The 17147-nt window shown below is 37.5% G+C and overlaps 1 protein-coding gene across 12 annotated transcripts in view; it reads right to left on the reverse strand.

Moving 5' to 3' along the window:
* ACACA (acetyl-CoA carboxylase alpha) overlaps nt 1–17147 on the reverse strand; it is a 318748-nt gene that overhangs the window by 120262 nt on the left and 181339 nt on the right. For 11 of the 12 annotated variants that reach the window (XM_064271368.1, XM_064271369.1, XM_064271372.1 and 8 more), the window contains 5 exons: nt 15057–15175; nt 5962–5985; nt 3222–3365; nt 2360–2456; nt 1363–1470 (listed from right to left, as the gene is read on the reverse strand). In XM_064271368.1, the coding sequence (XP_064127438.1) occupies nt 1363–1470; nt 2360–2456; nt 3222–3365; nt 5962–5985; nt 15057–15175 (492 nt within the window). The remainder of the gene's footprint in view (nt 1–1362; nt 1471–2359; nt 2457–3221; nt 3366–5961; nt 5986–15056; nt 15176–17147) is intronic. The other variant, XM_064271370.1, reaches the window with a different exon arrangement.

Genomic DNA, 17147 nt, shown 5'->3' on the forward strand with positions numbered 1-17147 from the left:
GTAAACTTGGAATACAGTGGTTAAGAGCTATGGGTGCTAACCAAAAGGTTGGCAGTTTGAATTCACCAGATGCTCCCTGCAAACTCTATGGGGCAGTTCTACTCTGCCCTATAGGGTTGCTGTGAGTCGGAATTGACTCAACGGCAATGGGTTTGGGATGTGGTAAGGTGCAAATAAAAAAATCTCCATGGAAGTTCTTTATAAATCAAGAATGTTATTATGTAGCACTTTTATAAATATATGCTGACTGATTAGGAATTCAAGGGAAAATAAGACATTTTAGTTAGGGCTAGAGAAGTCGTTAAGATAAGCAGGGCTTAGAAAAAAAGACAAAAACATTCCAGGTCAGAGGAAGGAGAAGTGAGGAAATAAACAAGGTACACGAGACAAGAAAGACCTAAGTCTTCCCACGGAACAATAAAGGCTAGGTTATGGTGGCCTGTTAAATTTTAAGTTAAGGTGGTATCCTGAAAGTAAGAGAGAATCCTTAGTGGGAGAATAACACAGTAAGGGGGCATTTTGGCCATTTAATCTTGTGGTGGTGAGCAGGATGGAACTGTCTGGAGGGAGAGAGTAAAGGAAGATAGATGGACCAAAAATAAATCTGTTGCAGTGTCTCAGGTGTGAGTAGTAAGGGTTTAGGCTAGAGAGATGGCGGTAGAAATTAAAAAACTGAAAACAAGAAAAGAGAGAAAGGGTAAGAGACACTGCAAAGAAAAAACAGAGCTTGGTGACTGACCAGATACAAATAAACGTGTATAGATGGTAGAGGAGTAGAATAAGGGAATGGCAAGGAAAGAAAACTGTCAATGATTTCTTAATGATTGGGGGTAATGGTTTTGGTTGTTTTTTTTTTCTTTCGAGGGGTGTGGCGGGGAGAAGAAATGAAGGAAAATGATGGGAATTTACGTTTAGATTATGGAGTTTGATGTCAGTGAGCTATCCAAGTGACATAAAATTGAGAGAGGATGAAAATATAATTGATATTTTTTCAAGGAAGGAGGGAGGAGGACATAGAAGTGACCTGAGAGGAGTTTGGGCTTAGACATGTAGAGTTTGATGTTACCAAAGGAAAATATTCACCAAGAGACTGTAAGTTCAAAGATTGGAGCTCTAGGAAAGATTTAAGAACACAATTTCCCTAAGAACATTTTAAGTATTTGAGGTCTTTATTTCTTGACAGAAAACGATATTCAATATTATTAAATTACTTTGGAATTCTATTCTTACATGTAGAACTATATAAAAGCCATAGCTATTAGCAGTGATAGACCTTATAAGTAGCAACTGATAAAAGGATAAATATGATACACACCTAGCAGAAAGGGGCCATCACCAGTTTCCACCCAATCTAGGACTTACATTTTGCTGGGTAAACTCTCTGAACATAGCTGCCAGTCTGTCATCCTCAATATCACAGTCAGTCTTGATAGCTACATTCAGAATGTGAATTGGCTCTTCCCTGGGGACCTGTAACCCAAGAGATTATGAGGCCGGCTAATACAGAAGCAGGGAAAAGTTACAGTACTTGGTAAAACACCTGAAAAAGAGGTACATATCATGTAGTGTTTCGGGTTACCCACTAGTAGGAATAAACAAATTGAAACCACCTCCCAATAACTACAACAGAAATTAAATAAAGTATCTTTTAAAAGGCAACAAAGGCATTTGCCAGAGGTGGCCCCAAATCTAGACTTGACATGAAATTGTAGATCACTATGTCCTTGCTTTTTCACCAAAAAATGATAGTGAAACCATTTGCCACATCTCCCTTCACAGAAAGTGAAAAAAAATAATTGAAAGTAGCCACCTGAACATATTCTACATAGCATATTTCCTTTTAATTTATCAAACAATGGAAATATCAAGCCACAGGGAAAATAATCTAGTAAGGAAAGAACAGGACAATTTGTTTACTGAGAAATGAGAAGGAGGGATTTAATAAAAGGACAAAGTTTTAAACAAAATGCCTGTTTTTTCTGCAATCTAAAGTCCACCATTTCCTGAAGACTATGATAGCACCACTATGCAAAAATATATCAGATCACTGGGTAAGAATTCAAGAACCAAAGCTCAACTCTTAAAAAACAATATTCAGAGACCCAGAGGCAGCTGTAATGGATATACTTAAGCCCATTCAATACTACAGAGTCTAAAATTAATACAATATTTTTTAAGTTAGAATTTATATTCCCCCATTTCTAAAAAATGCTTTGATGAGGCATACAAGTTAAATGATATAAAGTAATACGAAGACGAATTTTGCCCTACGATGTTCCAAAATCAGAAAGCTAGTAAGTATATAGTATAAATCCCGTATCTGAAGGAACAAACTAGTCTCTTAAAGGGGACACTATACCTTGTCTTCATCATATAGAGATGTGTGACCTGCCTCAGGGAATGTGGGGCTTTGGGGTGGGGAGTCACAGAAGCAGCCCATCACTTCTTCAAAGATCCTGAAAAATATCAGCGAAACACCCACCATGAAAACCCAAGTGGCAGGAAACTAACGCTGCCATTTCCAGCTCTGTCTAAAAGAATAATTTATCCTGCCCTGTGCTCAAAAGCCAACTGAATAGAATCACCACTGGCTAGAGGAGACATGCAAAATTTCACCAAGTGGCAGAAATTAGGAGGATGGATTGTTTAACCTTTAATAACCCATATATATTTTTTCTTTAAAAAAAAAAAATGATTTAAAGCTTTTTTGTTTGTTTTCATATGTAAGATATGAGCACTGCTGTCATCATCAGTCTTAAAGTAACAGAAAGAGACTGGGACTGGAGCAGTGACAGACCAATGTAATTACCCCTCCCCCTAGGGTAATGCATCAGTATACATCAAGAGATAGATGCTGAATGCATTTAATCAAAAGATGTATAGTCTCTAGTGGGGCTTACTCTAGTGTTGTGTTTAATTTCTCCTGACATTTCACTCATCATAGAGCAGACAGCTTCTTCTGTTACCTCCTAAGGAAAAGATGGTTTTCGTTTTTTTTTTTCTGAGTCGGCTCACACTACAGGCAGAGGCTTGTAGAGTCTGAATGAGAGGCAGAAACGGTAGGACACGTGTCTCTCTGAGGGCATATATAGCAAGGGCTACATGTCCTTAACTGGCTCATGGCTACTGTGGGGATCTTTATTTGCTTGAGAAGGCTGAGACCCCAAAACAGAGACACCCATAGCTCCCCTTGTACAAGACACAGTTCCACAGCGTCTTACCTGACAAAATCTTCGAAAGTCCGAAAAGAGACCATTCCGCCCATCCGCTGACATGGTGGAGTGAATGAGTTGTCCAAGAGCACATCGCTGACACTAGCTACATGAGTCATGCCATAGTGGTTGAGGTTGGAGGAGAAGGACATTCTAAACGGCAATTGAACCACATTTATTAGACAGGGAGGGCAGGAGCAAGGATTGTAAGAGCAACAATAGGGAAAAGGAGTTAGAAGAAAACTCTCAAGTAGGGTCAGGTTGCAGAGCAGATTTGGTTTTTTACCCACTAAGGCTATCTCAGCTAGATTCATGTTAACCCTTTCATCTGGATTTCCCCATACAAACTATATTTTTGTCATCCCAAAATATCTCCAAATAAAAAACCCAAAGGCTGCCTGGAATTTCACGGCAGTTTTAATACAACGGCATTATGCCGTGTCTAATGAATGAGTGGCACATAAGGGGTTAAAAACCATCCTGCATCTTCCCCTTCCCTATAATAACACTCTTTTATTTAAAAGGAAGTAAGCAAGCCAAATGAGTTATAACTATGCAATACTCAAGGAATTTTTCTCTAGAAATTGTAATAGATTAAGTATTCATAGATGTATATATAAAACAGCAACTCGTGTCACTTGGAATGGTTTAGTAAGTAATTATATATACTACATTAAAAAAAACCACTATGGTATAGGAACAAGTCAGTCTGTAAAGGAATTTTATTGAGGTATTATTTTTTCCTTTAATGGGTTGATAGAGATGGTAATTATTAGGATTACAGCTCTCCTCCTTTTTGAGAAAGAAAATTTTCAACCTCGAATTGCAAATTTTCCTTTTTATATTTAAACATTTCTACAACAACATCTACCCTTAATTCCCAGCAAGATGCAAAAGGGCAGAGCATGGGTCTCAAAGTATGTGTAAGCATGACAAACAGGTGCTGAATGGAGATGCTTGAAGTGAACTGAACTGATTTGTTCAATCTGAAAATATAATGAATCTGTTTATTCCTTGATGCACCTCGGCAGTAGGTACTGATAAATAATACTGTAAAGTGTTTCTGATTGCCTAGTCAACCAGGAGAGCCTCTTTGGAAGGACCAAGCTAAAGAATGCCTCCAGGACTTGCCTGACATGTTACCAGCATACTGATCTGAAGCAAGTTCAGAGCAAGGCAATGGCAACTCAACTTTGGGAAGCTGCCCAAAAATTTCCTTGAAGTGCACCACCTGCAGGGTTGCAGGGGGAAGAGAGCTAGCAATGGTGGATCTGAGATCTGGGTACATACTGCACCCTATTGCAAATCGTAATTATAAAACGCAATGGAATTCTTTGTAGGATGTGAGTGCTGCTCACACAGACTATAGAGACTGACACTCAGATTTTTATTCTTTGGCAAACGAGGACTATGAAAAAGGCACCTCATCTTTTGACAGTACTGGAGAAGAGAAAGGCAGAGTGGAGAGGAAAGTACTGATACCACGAATGAAACAAACAAATGAAGCACACATCAAGCAAGTCTTAACATACGGTGCTCACTAGAAGCTGGGATTCGGAGCTGTATTAACTCAGAAATGCTATCATTCTCCTCTTTTCTAGGATCACCAAATATACTTACTAATGGAGCAAGTTTGTGAGACATTATATCAGAAAAGGCAAAAGGGTTCCAGATTAACACTTAAAAGGGAACTCCCTCTGAGTAAGCTAATAGGCTGTGTTTGTGGCAAACATGGGGTTAAGTATCTTTTTCACTAAAATTGAACCCCAGGGGAAACATCTGCTATTCTGTTTCCTTCAGGAGGCTCAAGGGCCAGGACAGCCAAAGGCAAGCAGCAATGGGCCAAGCCCACCCTTTAAGGGCAGATAAAAGGACCAGATAAAAGCATTCCCTTTCCTCTCCCCATCCAAACTGAATTCTAAAAGCTATGATCAGTTTTGATTACCTAATGTTTTAAAGGGAGAGGGCCAAAATAAACACAAGCCTATATAATATTGCAATGTCCAGCTGATGGTCTACAAAGAGCTTAGTACTTGAGCCTTTTGTGGGTTCAGTTCCAATCACAATTGTTATCCTCTCAAACTTGCATGGTGTTGCCTTGCTTGGCTCAGGAGCAGGAGAAACTCAGAATACTAATATATCACTGGCGTGATTTATACTGGCCGAAAACTTCTTCACAGGGTTATATATATATATATACCAAAATTTAAATATACTTTTTCAATATTAATCTTACTATAAAACTTGAAATTTCTTATAACACTTTAGAAAAAAATAGCTAATGAACTGATAAAACATGAAATCAGCTATTTCTGGATTTGCATTCCTCTAAAAGGAGAAGCAAATTAGAGAAACTAAATATTGAAAAAATTATGAACAATTTTCCGTGATAGGATTAACCTTAGGGGTTTCTCCTCTGAAAGCCCCAAACTAGAGACAGAGAATGCAGCAAAAGATGTTTCCAGCAAAGCCGAACATCAGGCAGATGAACCCCTTATCAAATACAGCAAGATGGGAGCTTTTCCAGACTGAGGCTTTTTAGGTATTGCTTTTGAACAACTGAAGAAAAGCTGAAGACATGTTTTGCAAACAGAAAGAATAATGTAGTGTCTTCAAAGGGGAGTTCAGGACTCCCTAGAAGAAGCAACCATATTAGCTTATCAAGGGTAGTGTTATTTCTTCCTGGTTTCACTATTAAAAGTTACAAAAAAGGTAATTTTAGTTGGAAAAGAAACTTAACATACGGTACCTGTTTAGCGTGGGGATGTTCCCTCTGTAATTAAACAACCAGAGTTAGTTACTGATAGGTTAGTGAAAGCCATAATAAAAGAATTGTCAGAGCAGATACAGACCAGTCCTGAGGAGCTCCAGTTTGGCAGCTCTGGCATTCAGCAGACATACTTAAGTGCTCATTACTTTTCAACCCCCGGGGTGCCTCTAAAGAGGCATGCCTCCTGACCTACCTCACCATAGCAGCTGTTGATGGAAAGATTTGAAATGTATTTACCATGGATTAAAAAAAACAAAAAACAAACTCTATTATAAAATACAATGCAGAATAGTAGTAAAATACAGGTGGATGAAAATTAGTTTAAGCTATATAATATGGTATGTATCTTAAGCCTCAATGTGAAATATAATTCTTAAGAATATGCTTAGACAAGATTCTCAGAGACTCTTCTTTCTTGTTCTATTTTACCAAAGGTGTAATAAGGAGGTCCACAGAAATTGATTCCATATTCCCTCCCACTCTAATTGTTTCTCAGGATGTGATAAACCTACAAGCTATCCTCCAAAGAAAATAATTCAGTAAATTGGGTTCCCAGCTACCTGTTCTAAGTCTCTTTAAACATGTTCTTCCTCCCACAGGACAGGGGAAAAGAGAAGGGTGCTATGTACTACGGGAGCTTAAAGGATCTAAAAATAATGCAAGAAGGTAATGATAACTGATTCTTTGACAAGAGTTATGTAAGTTGCTAAAATCAATTAATTGATATTTTCTTAATTAAATGATTTTAGGGTAATAATGATTTTTAAAAATTGCTCTAAGTTTAAAAACTCTAGGCCTCTCATCAACAAAACCTTACCTAAATTCGGCTAGCCCTACAATTTCCTTATAAAGAATGTGCCAAAATCATGAAAGAGAGGCTGGGATAAGGAAGAAAAACGACAAGCCAAGTCTCCTGCATTCGCTTTGATCTCTGTTACCAATTCTTTTTTAATTTGACATTAATCATTTCCTCAACTGAAAAAAATCTTGATTTTCAATGTTAAAAGGGCAAATTTATTCTTGCACCCACAATTTAGGGACACTGTAAGGGGGGTTGATTGGTTGATATTTTAACCTTCTAACATTCTTTTGCCAGCATTTAATCATTGTTGGGGTTTTCCAGCACACAGAGGACTTATTGGGCAGAGCACAGTGGGTGGTGCTGATGATATGTGCGAAGGAGGATAGAGGGAGGAAAATGATACACTTTCCATGGCAGTGAAAGGAGCAGAATAGACTGAGCTGGCCATATAAATAAAAAGCAGTGACATATCACTACACACAAACTGTATACCTTGTGTGATTTGTGAGTAGCAATGCTCTTTGCATCAAACCTGAATCATAGAGTGAATTCGGAAGACAGCAAGAGCAACCTCCTAGTGCAAAAACCTGAAACTCTGCTGTTTGGATTTCTTGAACCTGTCACTCAGGGAAGTGGGTTTCATTTTACAACAGATCCTCAGTTATAAGGCACGTGGCTCTCATTAACACAGGTTCTACAGCAGAGGGAGGCGTGGGTAGGCAGAAAACTAGCTGCAGAGGCTAATGAGAACACATCTTCCTATTAAGATATACAGGATTCTAAAGAAAGGGGCCACCTGTACAGTTTCTTACATGAACCTCAGTTCATAAAGAAGATCTCTACAACTAAAGCAATCTCAGGCTCCATCCATCCAGGATTTTGGAGTTTAGAAATGAGCATAATCTGTCTCAATGGTTAACCCATTCCATAAACTAATAAAATGGTCTCATTGCTTCTGTAGTATACTCTAATCCCTTAGGGAGTCTTCACAGGATTCGGGCCAAGTTTTCAGTAGAAAAGGGCCTGAATTGAAAAGAACAACAAGCCTGCCCTTCTCCATGAGCAATTCTCAAGCTCTCATAGGGAGCCCCCTGCTGCCTTGCTACAGGAATTGTGCACCATCTACACGGTATGGGGTAAAAAACAAAAACTCCCAATATTTCCAGTTTTTAAAGGAATGGCCCTAAATCAATCATGTAAGAGGTAAGTTCAGAGCCAGGCTATTCTCTCCGGTAGAATAAAAACCTTTGGAGTTGTAAGGGTAGTGAGCAGGGATAGAAGGATAAACTGTATATTACCAGTTAAACACTTAGCCATGTCCATAATGATCACTTATTCTGTTTCTTTATACAGGGCTATTTGATTGATTTGAGATATAACAAGTATGGTATTGTACGTACTACTGTGATACACAATAGATCCATAAGGCTAGATTCATGGTCTGCACAATATAAACAACTAAGGAAGAGATTGTATGAGTCAAGAATTCCATTTATGCAGCTAAAGATAAAATCTTCCATATTTCACCACATACTTATCATACAAAAATAGCCAAATTGCTCAATCTCTGATAAAGCAATTGACTGCATTTTCAAATACACAAATGAGATAAAAATTCACTATTCAGAAGTTTGCTGTTTAGACTATTCAAAGCACTTTACCATGATAACTCTTCTGTCATGATGTTGCAAAAAATATCGGCATCACCTTCCCTCTACTATATTAGCTTCATTTTAAAGGTGTGATAACTGAGAAACCAAAGCAGATGCTTTCCAGTGACACTGTTCAATATGGTGTCATAAACCAAAATCTAGACCTGGCATTTTCTCATCTCAGTTCCTGAGACTAGCACTCCACATCGATATAGACCTTAAAGAAGGACAAGAGAAATCCTTTGAATTCTGAGGTTCTTGGCATTAAGTCACTTGTGATTTTATTGATCTGCCTGCCCAGAATGGCTGGCGAGCCTACTTCAATACGAATGCGAAGTCAGAGTTGCTGCCTGCTAGCTGAACCCTCTTTAAGGAATACTGACTTCTTTGGTAGTCACAAGTTCTCTGAGCCTTTTACCATCTCTTCCAGCTGAATTTCATTTTGCTTGATTCTAGTGGGCCCTGAATAAATCTTTTACCGTATAAAAATGCTCCTGCTTCTTTTGCCTTCTAACTTGAAGAAAAAAAAAAAAAAAAGGACCCTATATGAAAATGATGTGAATGCATGCAAACAAGCAGGGTTTACATCAAGCTGTGACTGAGAGCCAGTATAGGGCAAATCTTTTGAAAACAGGCAGCAAAGCAGAATCAGAAGAGGCCTGCTGAATAACCTACTAGCAGTCACTAACAGCAGTACCATAGGAGAAAGAGCAATTTGACTGGCTGTGACCAGTGGTGGTCTCCTTGCGTGACCATATTCCTGCAGGAGAATCCAAATCAAAAGCTGTAAAACACATCTGAACCATGTATTTCTATTGGCATCTCTCCCACCAGCCCACTGCAGTTCAGATGCCCTGATTCCACTGCAGAGCTTTAGTTTACATTAAAATGATCATTGCTTCATTCATTTACAGCCCCTCCAAAGCCCCTTCTTTGCTCTGTTGGAAGATTTTGCACTTTCTGAAACAAGTACACCAACAGGGCTACAGCATATTATGGCTGCTTGCTGTATAATTAGCTACAAACCCACAGCACAAAACCACAGGGATTTACAGGTGCCCTGGATTCTGCTTTTCCTTCCCCCTGGGATCGGCTAGTGTTCCTTGACAAGAAAGGACCTTGGGCTACCTTAATAATATATTGAGAGTTTTAAACACGACTCTCCAATCTTACAAGTCTAGAGTGCCAAAATAACACAGCAGAGGCTAGAAGCTGAGCCATGGATACAGGAAAGCACTTTGGTAAGCACTTAAACCTGCTGAGAATCTTCTCTTCTGCCAGATGCTTGCATCTTATCAGTGGACTACCCTGAATGAGGGAGGCAAGCACTGTAGGATTTTATTTATTTATAGCTCATTCTGGCCTGCTAACTATAAGTGCCCCCATTGCTAAAAAATGTTACAAGTTGGATGACTTTTGAGTGTCTCAGTACCGTCCAAAAAGGGGTCCAATGTCTGAGTGTCAAAGATATCAGAATCCTCAAGGATAGCAGCAGGCTGCTGATTAGTCATATGGACAACTTTTGATTTCTAACCTTCACGAAGAAGAAGGTCCACCGACAGCTGAACATTGAAGGTGCCCAGCAGCCTGAACTCAGTCATGACCAAAACATGTGCTATCAGAGAAGTACACAGCCAACCTCTTCTGGATATAAGACATGACAAAAGGAAAGTGCTCGAATTAAAATATGATAACACAGGAGGCCAAATTCACAAGGAGCAAATAGCAGAGAAGGTGTACCACAACCTAACCTAAATAAAACATGGATTTCCATTTAAAAATTGGTGGAAGTAAACACTAATAGGTCCAAAATGTACAGAAACATACAACAAAGTTAACTTAAATCTCCTGGATCAACTTTGATGCTTCTTATTTGACAAAAGTTAAAAAAAAAAAAAAAAAAAATACTTTCACTGATGTACATATGAAAATCATTTGAAGTTTTAAATTTTGTACTCCCAGACTGTCATAATATATACAGCCATATGCATAGCCACAGAGTTTATGGGATATTATACTTTACATACGTTTGTATAAGTAAAGATATATTCAGGATGATGCTTCACTGTAACATGTCTTTATATCACTAGCACCAATGATAGATAAACGGGTTTCAGAATAGGAAAAAAGACAGACACACATATACTTCTGACTCTAAACCCTGAGCCTCACTGGAGGAAAACAGTAAAAAAAAGAAATGCTGAACAATATAGTAGAGCTCCAGGCTTAATCAATGTAAAATACAGGTATAACTCACTAAAGGGTTGGACTGATAGAATCTTCGACAAGAGAATTAGGTCCTAGAAATCTGGATAATAATAAAATGTTCCCTTAGTGTAGACCAGCTGCTTTGATTATTCCTGCACCAAAAAAAGGACTGAAGAAACCCATTCACTTCTCCTTCAAAAACAACTGCTAACTGGCTACAAATCACCTTTAACAAAAACAAAAAACAAAAACACAGCAAAAATCCTCTTCCCTCAAAAAAATTCTCACACAGTAGGACATAGCTTGTAAATGCTAAGGAGATAAACAAGGAAAAACACACATACATACAAACATACACATGTATCACATATATACAGGTTTCCAACTATGCCTAAGTCAGGAAAACCTCTGCAGCTACTGTTCAGCTGAAGAGAATTTAAGAAGAAAAGGGTAAATCCAGACTAAGAGCTTCCCTGAGTGAAACTCTAATAACGAGATCCTTTGGTGAATAAGTAAGACCTGGGGATGCAAAACAAGCTGGAACTATAAATACCAGAAAAAATTTGGAAGTCTTGGGTTGAAGATCAAGAAGAAGGTAACAGACGCCTTGATGGAAGCCTACCTAGTAAGAGCGGTGATGCAGGAAGTCACAGAGGTTAGGAATAAAATAAATTATTTAGTAATATGTTGCTGCTTTTTTTTTTTTAATATTGAGAGAAAAAAATACAGTCAAATTATACCGAAATAGATTATTATATTGAAAAAAAATAACTAAATGTCAAAACGATATAAAGTCCTTATAAGAAATTACAACAACAAAAACAAGGGTACCAAACATGTTGGCCACACACTAACTGCCCAAGTGTGCTAAAAAGGAGTGCCTTCTCCCTTAGACGATGCTGCTGTCATTTGCAATGGCAACTGCTTGTGCTTCGCCTTCTCTAAAAATCAAAACAGGTCCCAATGGGACAGAGGTCTTCAATCCAAACAGTATCTAGGGCATTTTCTTGAAAATATACTCTGTTGCTGTCAGTTTGCAGACAGAGAACCATGTTTCATCCCAACCCGGGGTGCTAAATCTCTAGTCAAAAACAAACTGCAGGAATGGAACTCCACTAGGTGACCCCATAAAAAACAAGACACTAGTCTTGCTTTGATATTACAGCTTACAAGATACTGGCTTCTAAGGATTTGTTGGACAAATTTAGTCTATGTCAAATGAATGCCTGGCTAGGAATGTGAAGACCAAAGGCCAGGAAAGGAAATGGGAAAAATTCAGTTAAACAAAGTATCTGGTTTTATCCTCTAAAGGATTTTTGGTCTGTTACCCCTAATTGAGAAACAAATCTTTATAAAATTCTGTTTTGTAGTGATAAGTAAAATATGTATGATAAGGCATTAATATGCCTGTTCTTTATTTTCACTGAATAATTTTTAAAGCACACATAAAACATTGTAATGTATTATCTACAGTATCAGGTTTGGTTAATTCCTGTAACTTCTGAGAGCAAGCAACATAACAATAAGAGCTTTTCTCCCTCCAAGAGGCACTATTATTAACATAAAGCAAAGAGGACTCAGTGTTTATTTGTGGTTGTCTTATTTTATTTTTTATCTAGAATGGCACTGCCCAATATGACAGCCACTAGCTACACATGGTGACTGAGTACTTGAAATGTGGCGAGTCCAAATTGAGATACGCCATTAAGTGAAAAATACACTAGGAATTTAAAATTTTAAAGACAGTACAGGAAAAGAACAAAAAAATCTTATTAATAATTTTTTATATTGATGACATGTTGAAATATTATGGATATAATGACTTAAATAAAATGTTAACAAAATTAATTTCACCTGTTTATATGTTTTTTAAATGTGATCAATACAAAATTTAAATTACATATGTAGCCTGCATTATATTTCTATTCAACAAAGCTGATCTAGAGGTAATGATCCTCAATTATAAGTGTTCATCAGAATTCTCAGCGTTTTTTAAAATAGTATTCATCTAGACTCTAACTGACAATCTTGGGAGTCGCAGCCCCAATGTGTGTATTTTCAAATATTCCTCAGGTAATTCTAAGGTACATCACTAGTTAAGAATCATTAATCTAGTGATTGGTGAACACAATAATGTCCTTAGGCTTAAAGGACTAGAAGTGGAATGGACAGTGGTAGATGGTCTCCAGTAACTTATTTTTGAAGAATAAGAAGCAACATGCTTACTGCCTGCTTATTTAAAAGAATAAGAATAGAAAGAAATAAAAGTACTAGAGTTGGAAGAAAAGTTGGATTTTGGCTCAAAAATAGCAAAAGCTACTGAAAGGAACCTAAGTTTCTTTTTTAAGCAAAAACATTTTTAAGAAAATATAAAATCTAACAAAAGTAAATTCAAGCTGCGAATTTACAATAACCGTCTAAATAAGCTATACTCTAAAACTGAATAGATGATTTTGTGATATATTCCTAAATTTACAAAGGAACTTTGGATCTAAAAAAAAGGATTAAAAAGATTTTAGTATCTTTCTGGTTTTCAGAAAGATTATTTTATCTTTCCTTCTGTATTTTGCCCTTATCTTTACCTTCACATATATTTTATATTTTTACCTTCACATATATATCAGTAATACTGATAATGACAATACTAATAAATCCAAGTAAAAACAGCTTTAAAATCATACACACAACCAAGGAAGACTCTCATATAGGGAGACTACAGGATTACAGTTCTGCTCAAGTCCGGTCTTTATCCACAGGGGTGTATATGCTCAGACGTTTAGAGGGACTAGTTTACAAGTTTGGAAACCACATCAGAAAAAACAGAGATTTGAACCATTGATGTGGAAAGGTGAAAAAGATCTATTAACAGAGCAGTTAATAAGAATTGCCCTTATTAACTGCTCTGTTAATACATCATTTTTCAGTCACTCTTTCATGAAACTGGACACATATCCTCAAAAAAGTAGGACAAGGAGAGCAATTCAGAAAGACAAGGAGGGAAGGAAATCAAAAGCAGCCCTGGAGCCTCACTACAAATCACTGTCCAAAGGAAAGAGGTAGAAGAAAGCAGAAAGAAAAGGAGACTGCCCTGAGAATTACAAAGAACATTAAGTATAGCATGTAGTTCTCTACAATTATTCAAGGAATGCAGGAAAAGAAAGACTGAGTGCTGAGCCCATGTGTGCCATGAGTACTTCGCCGTTCGCTGAAGGACAACTATTCGTTTCTATAAAATGAGATTCTGAAATCCATGGAGGCAAAAATGTACCGAGAGATGCTTGCTAAATCAAGGATATATGCTTTTCTCTGCCAGCCATAAGCTATTTCTGAGGTACAGAAGTGAAAGAATCTTCTGAGACAAAGAAAAGAAGTACTTTTCTGAAGACGCCACAGCTCTTCTGCTGACCTCTGCTGGATCAACAGTGGCATCCAGTGGCCAGAAACCTCATCACAGACTTCTTTGTCTCTAGGAAGGGTTACTATTGCTTTGGGTGAAGTGGCAATTCAGAACAAAACCATTTCTGGTGTCTATAACTAAAGATCCCCAAAGACATAGTACTTTGTAATACAAAGTGAAGAACTGAAGGCATAAAGAAGAAATGGTGGGGGGCAGGCTAAGATTGGCTGTGGTATTTATATTTCCTGTGGTATTACTAAAAAGAATGAAAATACAGGAGAAGGTGAACAGATGTGTGGGTGAATTTGTAGATTTTCACTGCCTTAGTATAGTTTAAAAGAAGGACAATACAGATAAATGAAGTATTTTCCTTTTAAAGCCAAAGCAATACTGAAACAAATTTCCAAACATATATTTTATTTTTTAAAGGACTTGAGAAGGTAAAAATGGAATTGGCATGGCTTAATTAAGTAATTTACTTATATTTAAGAAGTTTGGTTCTGAAATGTGACCTGTAAAAACAGACTGAATTTCAACTACGAAATTAATGTGTCTGTTTTTAGGGAGATAATAAAACTGGCTCAGATATACCTTTAATCCCTAGCAAACATACAGAAAAGCAAAGCATTCCACCCCAGGTTTTTTTATGTTCCAATTACTGACCTTAAACTGTTTAAAAGACTGGTTTCCTGACAATGTTCCTGCAAGTAAAATGCTAGTAAATTCTTTTTAACTTAAAAGAAAAAAAAACAAAAAACAATGCTGCCTCAATGACAAAATATAAGCAAAAATGAATGGAGTAATGCTTTTATCTGAATTAGGGTATATTTTCTTTTTTAAATTAAAGATCAGAAGAAGTAGGCATCAAAAGGCTCTTCTCCTATGGGTCAAATTTGTTTATTTTCTGCTCCACGTTTCTAGCTAAAAAAACATGGACTCGTCATACGCATTACTTCCCTTAACCCTCCTGACATAGCTCTGGTTTGCTCAGGTACACATGCCAGCTCAAACTTACCTATTTGGATGAGATGTGGGCAGCATGAACTGAAATTCCACCACGCAGGTGTTGTCTCTAAGCTGGCGGTGTTGTACGCTGTTAAGTTCATAGGCAATATAAGCCCTTCGAACATACACCTGGTTAAAAAATAATCCTCGGTAAATACACTTTGAAAACAGAAACTAAGACATGGCTAGTTCAGGAAAAAGACAGTCTCGAAAAGAGGTTATCTGATGCAGACGTAGGTGGTCTGTGGTGAGAGGAGTCTCAAGGCTCTGTGCATAGCTTGGTTTAACTAATAAAGCTGGAGTTTTAAGGCTGTAACGTCCCTGTGTGGTGCAAATGGCTTGTGCTTGACTATTAACTGAAAGATTGGCAGTTTAAACCCACCCAGTGGCACAGCAGAAGAAAGGCCTGGAGATCTGCTCCCATAAAGATTATAGCCAAGAAAACCCTATGGAGCAGTTCTACTCAGTAACACATGAGGTTGCCATGAGTCGGAATCAACTTGAGGGCAACGGGTTTGGTTTTGAGTTTAATACTATAACTATGACTATGTGGAAACAGAACCAGCCTGCCTCTGCTGGACACCTCTAGGTGTACCATAAACCTGCTTTCACGCTAGCCTAAACTCAGGTGGAGGCTTGATCTTGAGCAAAAACGAGCACACAGAAGAGCCACAGCTACTAACTCATTAGTCATGACCATTTCCACAGAAGATAAAAGCAAGCAGTGAGAAAAGTAAGAGGCGCTGAATCTAGGCAATTTAATGAATGAATACCGAAGACAGATACAGTTCAACTCTTTTTACAATCCTGCATCTTTGTTTGCTTTTGTTTCTCTCAATGCCCCAAATTCAATTTTGGATCTTTTATATCCCCAATCCCTAGGCAAAAGCAGTAAAGCATAATTTGATATATAATATCTCAAATGCACTAACTTCAGTGTTGAAGAAACAGCAACAGGAAAAACCATCAGCCCAATCTCAGCCACTTCACAGACAATTTGCCACATACATATTTGTCCTTTTGTGACTGACTATTTCATGCTCCACATCTTCAACGTTTGTCCACGTTGTAGCATGCATCAGGACTTCATTTCTCTTTATGGCTGAGTAATATTCCATTGAATGATGTGCTACATTTTGTTTACCCATTCATCTGTTAATGGATATTTAGGCTATTTTCGTCTTTTGGCTATTGTGGATAGTCCTACAAGGAACAATGTTGGACAAGTATCTTTTTGTATTCCTGCTTCTAATTCTTTTGGGTATGTACCTGGGAGTGGAACTGCTGGATCATATGGTAGTTTTACATTTAACTTTTTGAGGAACCACTAAATTGTTTTCGACGGTGGCTGTTCCATTTTACAATCCCACAAGAAATGGATGAGGGCTCCAATTTCTCCACATCCTCACCAACATCTGTTGTTTATACTTGGCAATTTTACAGCAGTGTTCAGGGCCTACAATTTTTTTACCTGCTGATGTAGTGTGCTGATGAGTAAAAAGTCTTTTGAGTCAGACTGACCTGAGCTCAAATGCAAACTCTACTTATTATCTATGTGATTTTGGATACATCACTTAACCTCTCAAGAGTCTCACTTTCTTCTTACTTTATAAGGTTAGGTGTAGGATTAAGTGAGAAAAATAAAGCACCTAAAACACAGTCCATTAAATGCTATTACCTTCTTTCCTATGAGGAAATATTCCTTAAGAGCTGCCTGACAATTCAAAATATTAACTAAAATTTAATTTGATCAGAAACACATAATGTAAGGTTACACATGTTCTGATTAGCCATGTTTTTTCATTCATTGTGTTATGGAGAATCCTAATTCATTATGAAGTAGGAGAATTCAAACACCTGGAAAATACAGACTACTGAAAAATGCTGGCAGCTATTTTCCTGTGACTGGAGCTAGAAGCTAGCAATGAGTTCAGATGAAACACTTGGGTTATGTGTTATGTATATTTTTACAATAAAAAATTCAATTTAATTTAAAAAGCCTTGTGATCAAAGAAAAAGAACTGATACAATAGCCAAATGGACAGAGTAAATCAGCTAGAAACAAAGAAAAAGGTAATGTCACATTACCATAAAAACTTAC

Source organism: Loxodonta africana, chromosome 18 (assembly GCF_030014295.1).
Source record: "Loxodonta africana isolate mLoxAfr1 chromosome 18, mLoxAfr1.hap2, whole genome shotgun sequence".
NCBI classification, from domain to species: Eukaryota; Metazoa; Chordata; class Mammalia; order Proboscidea; family Elephantidae; genus Loxodonta; species Loxodonta africana.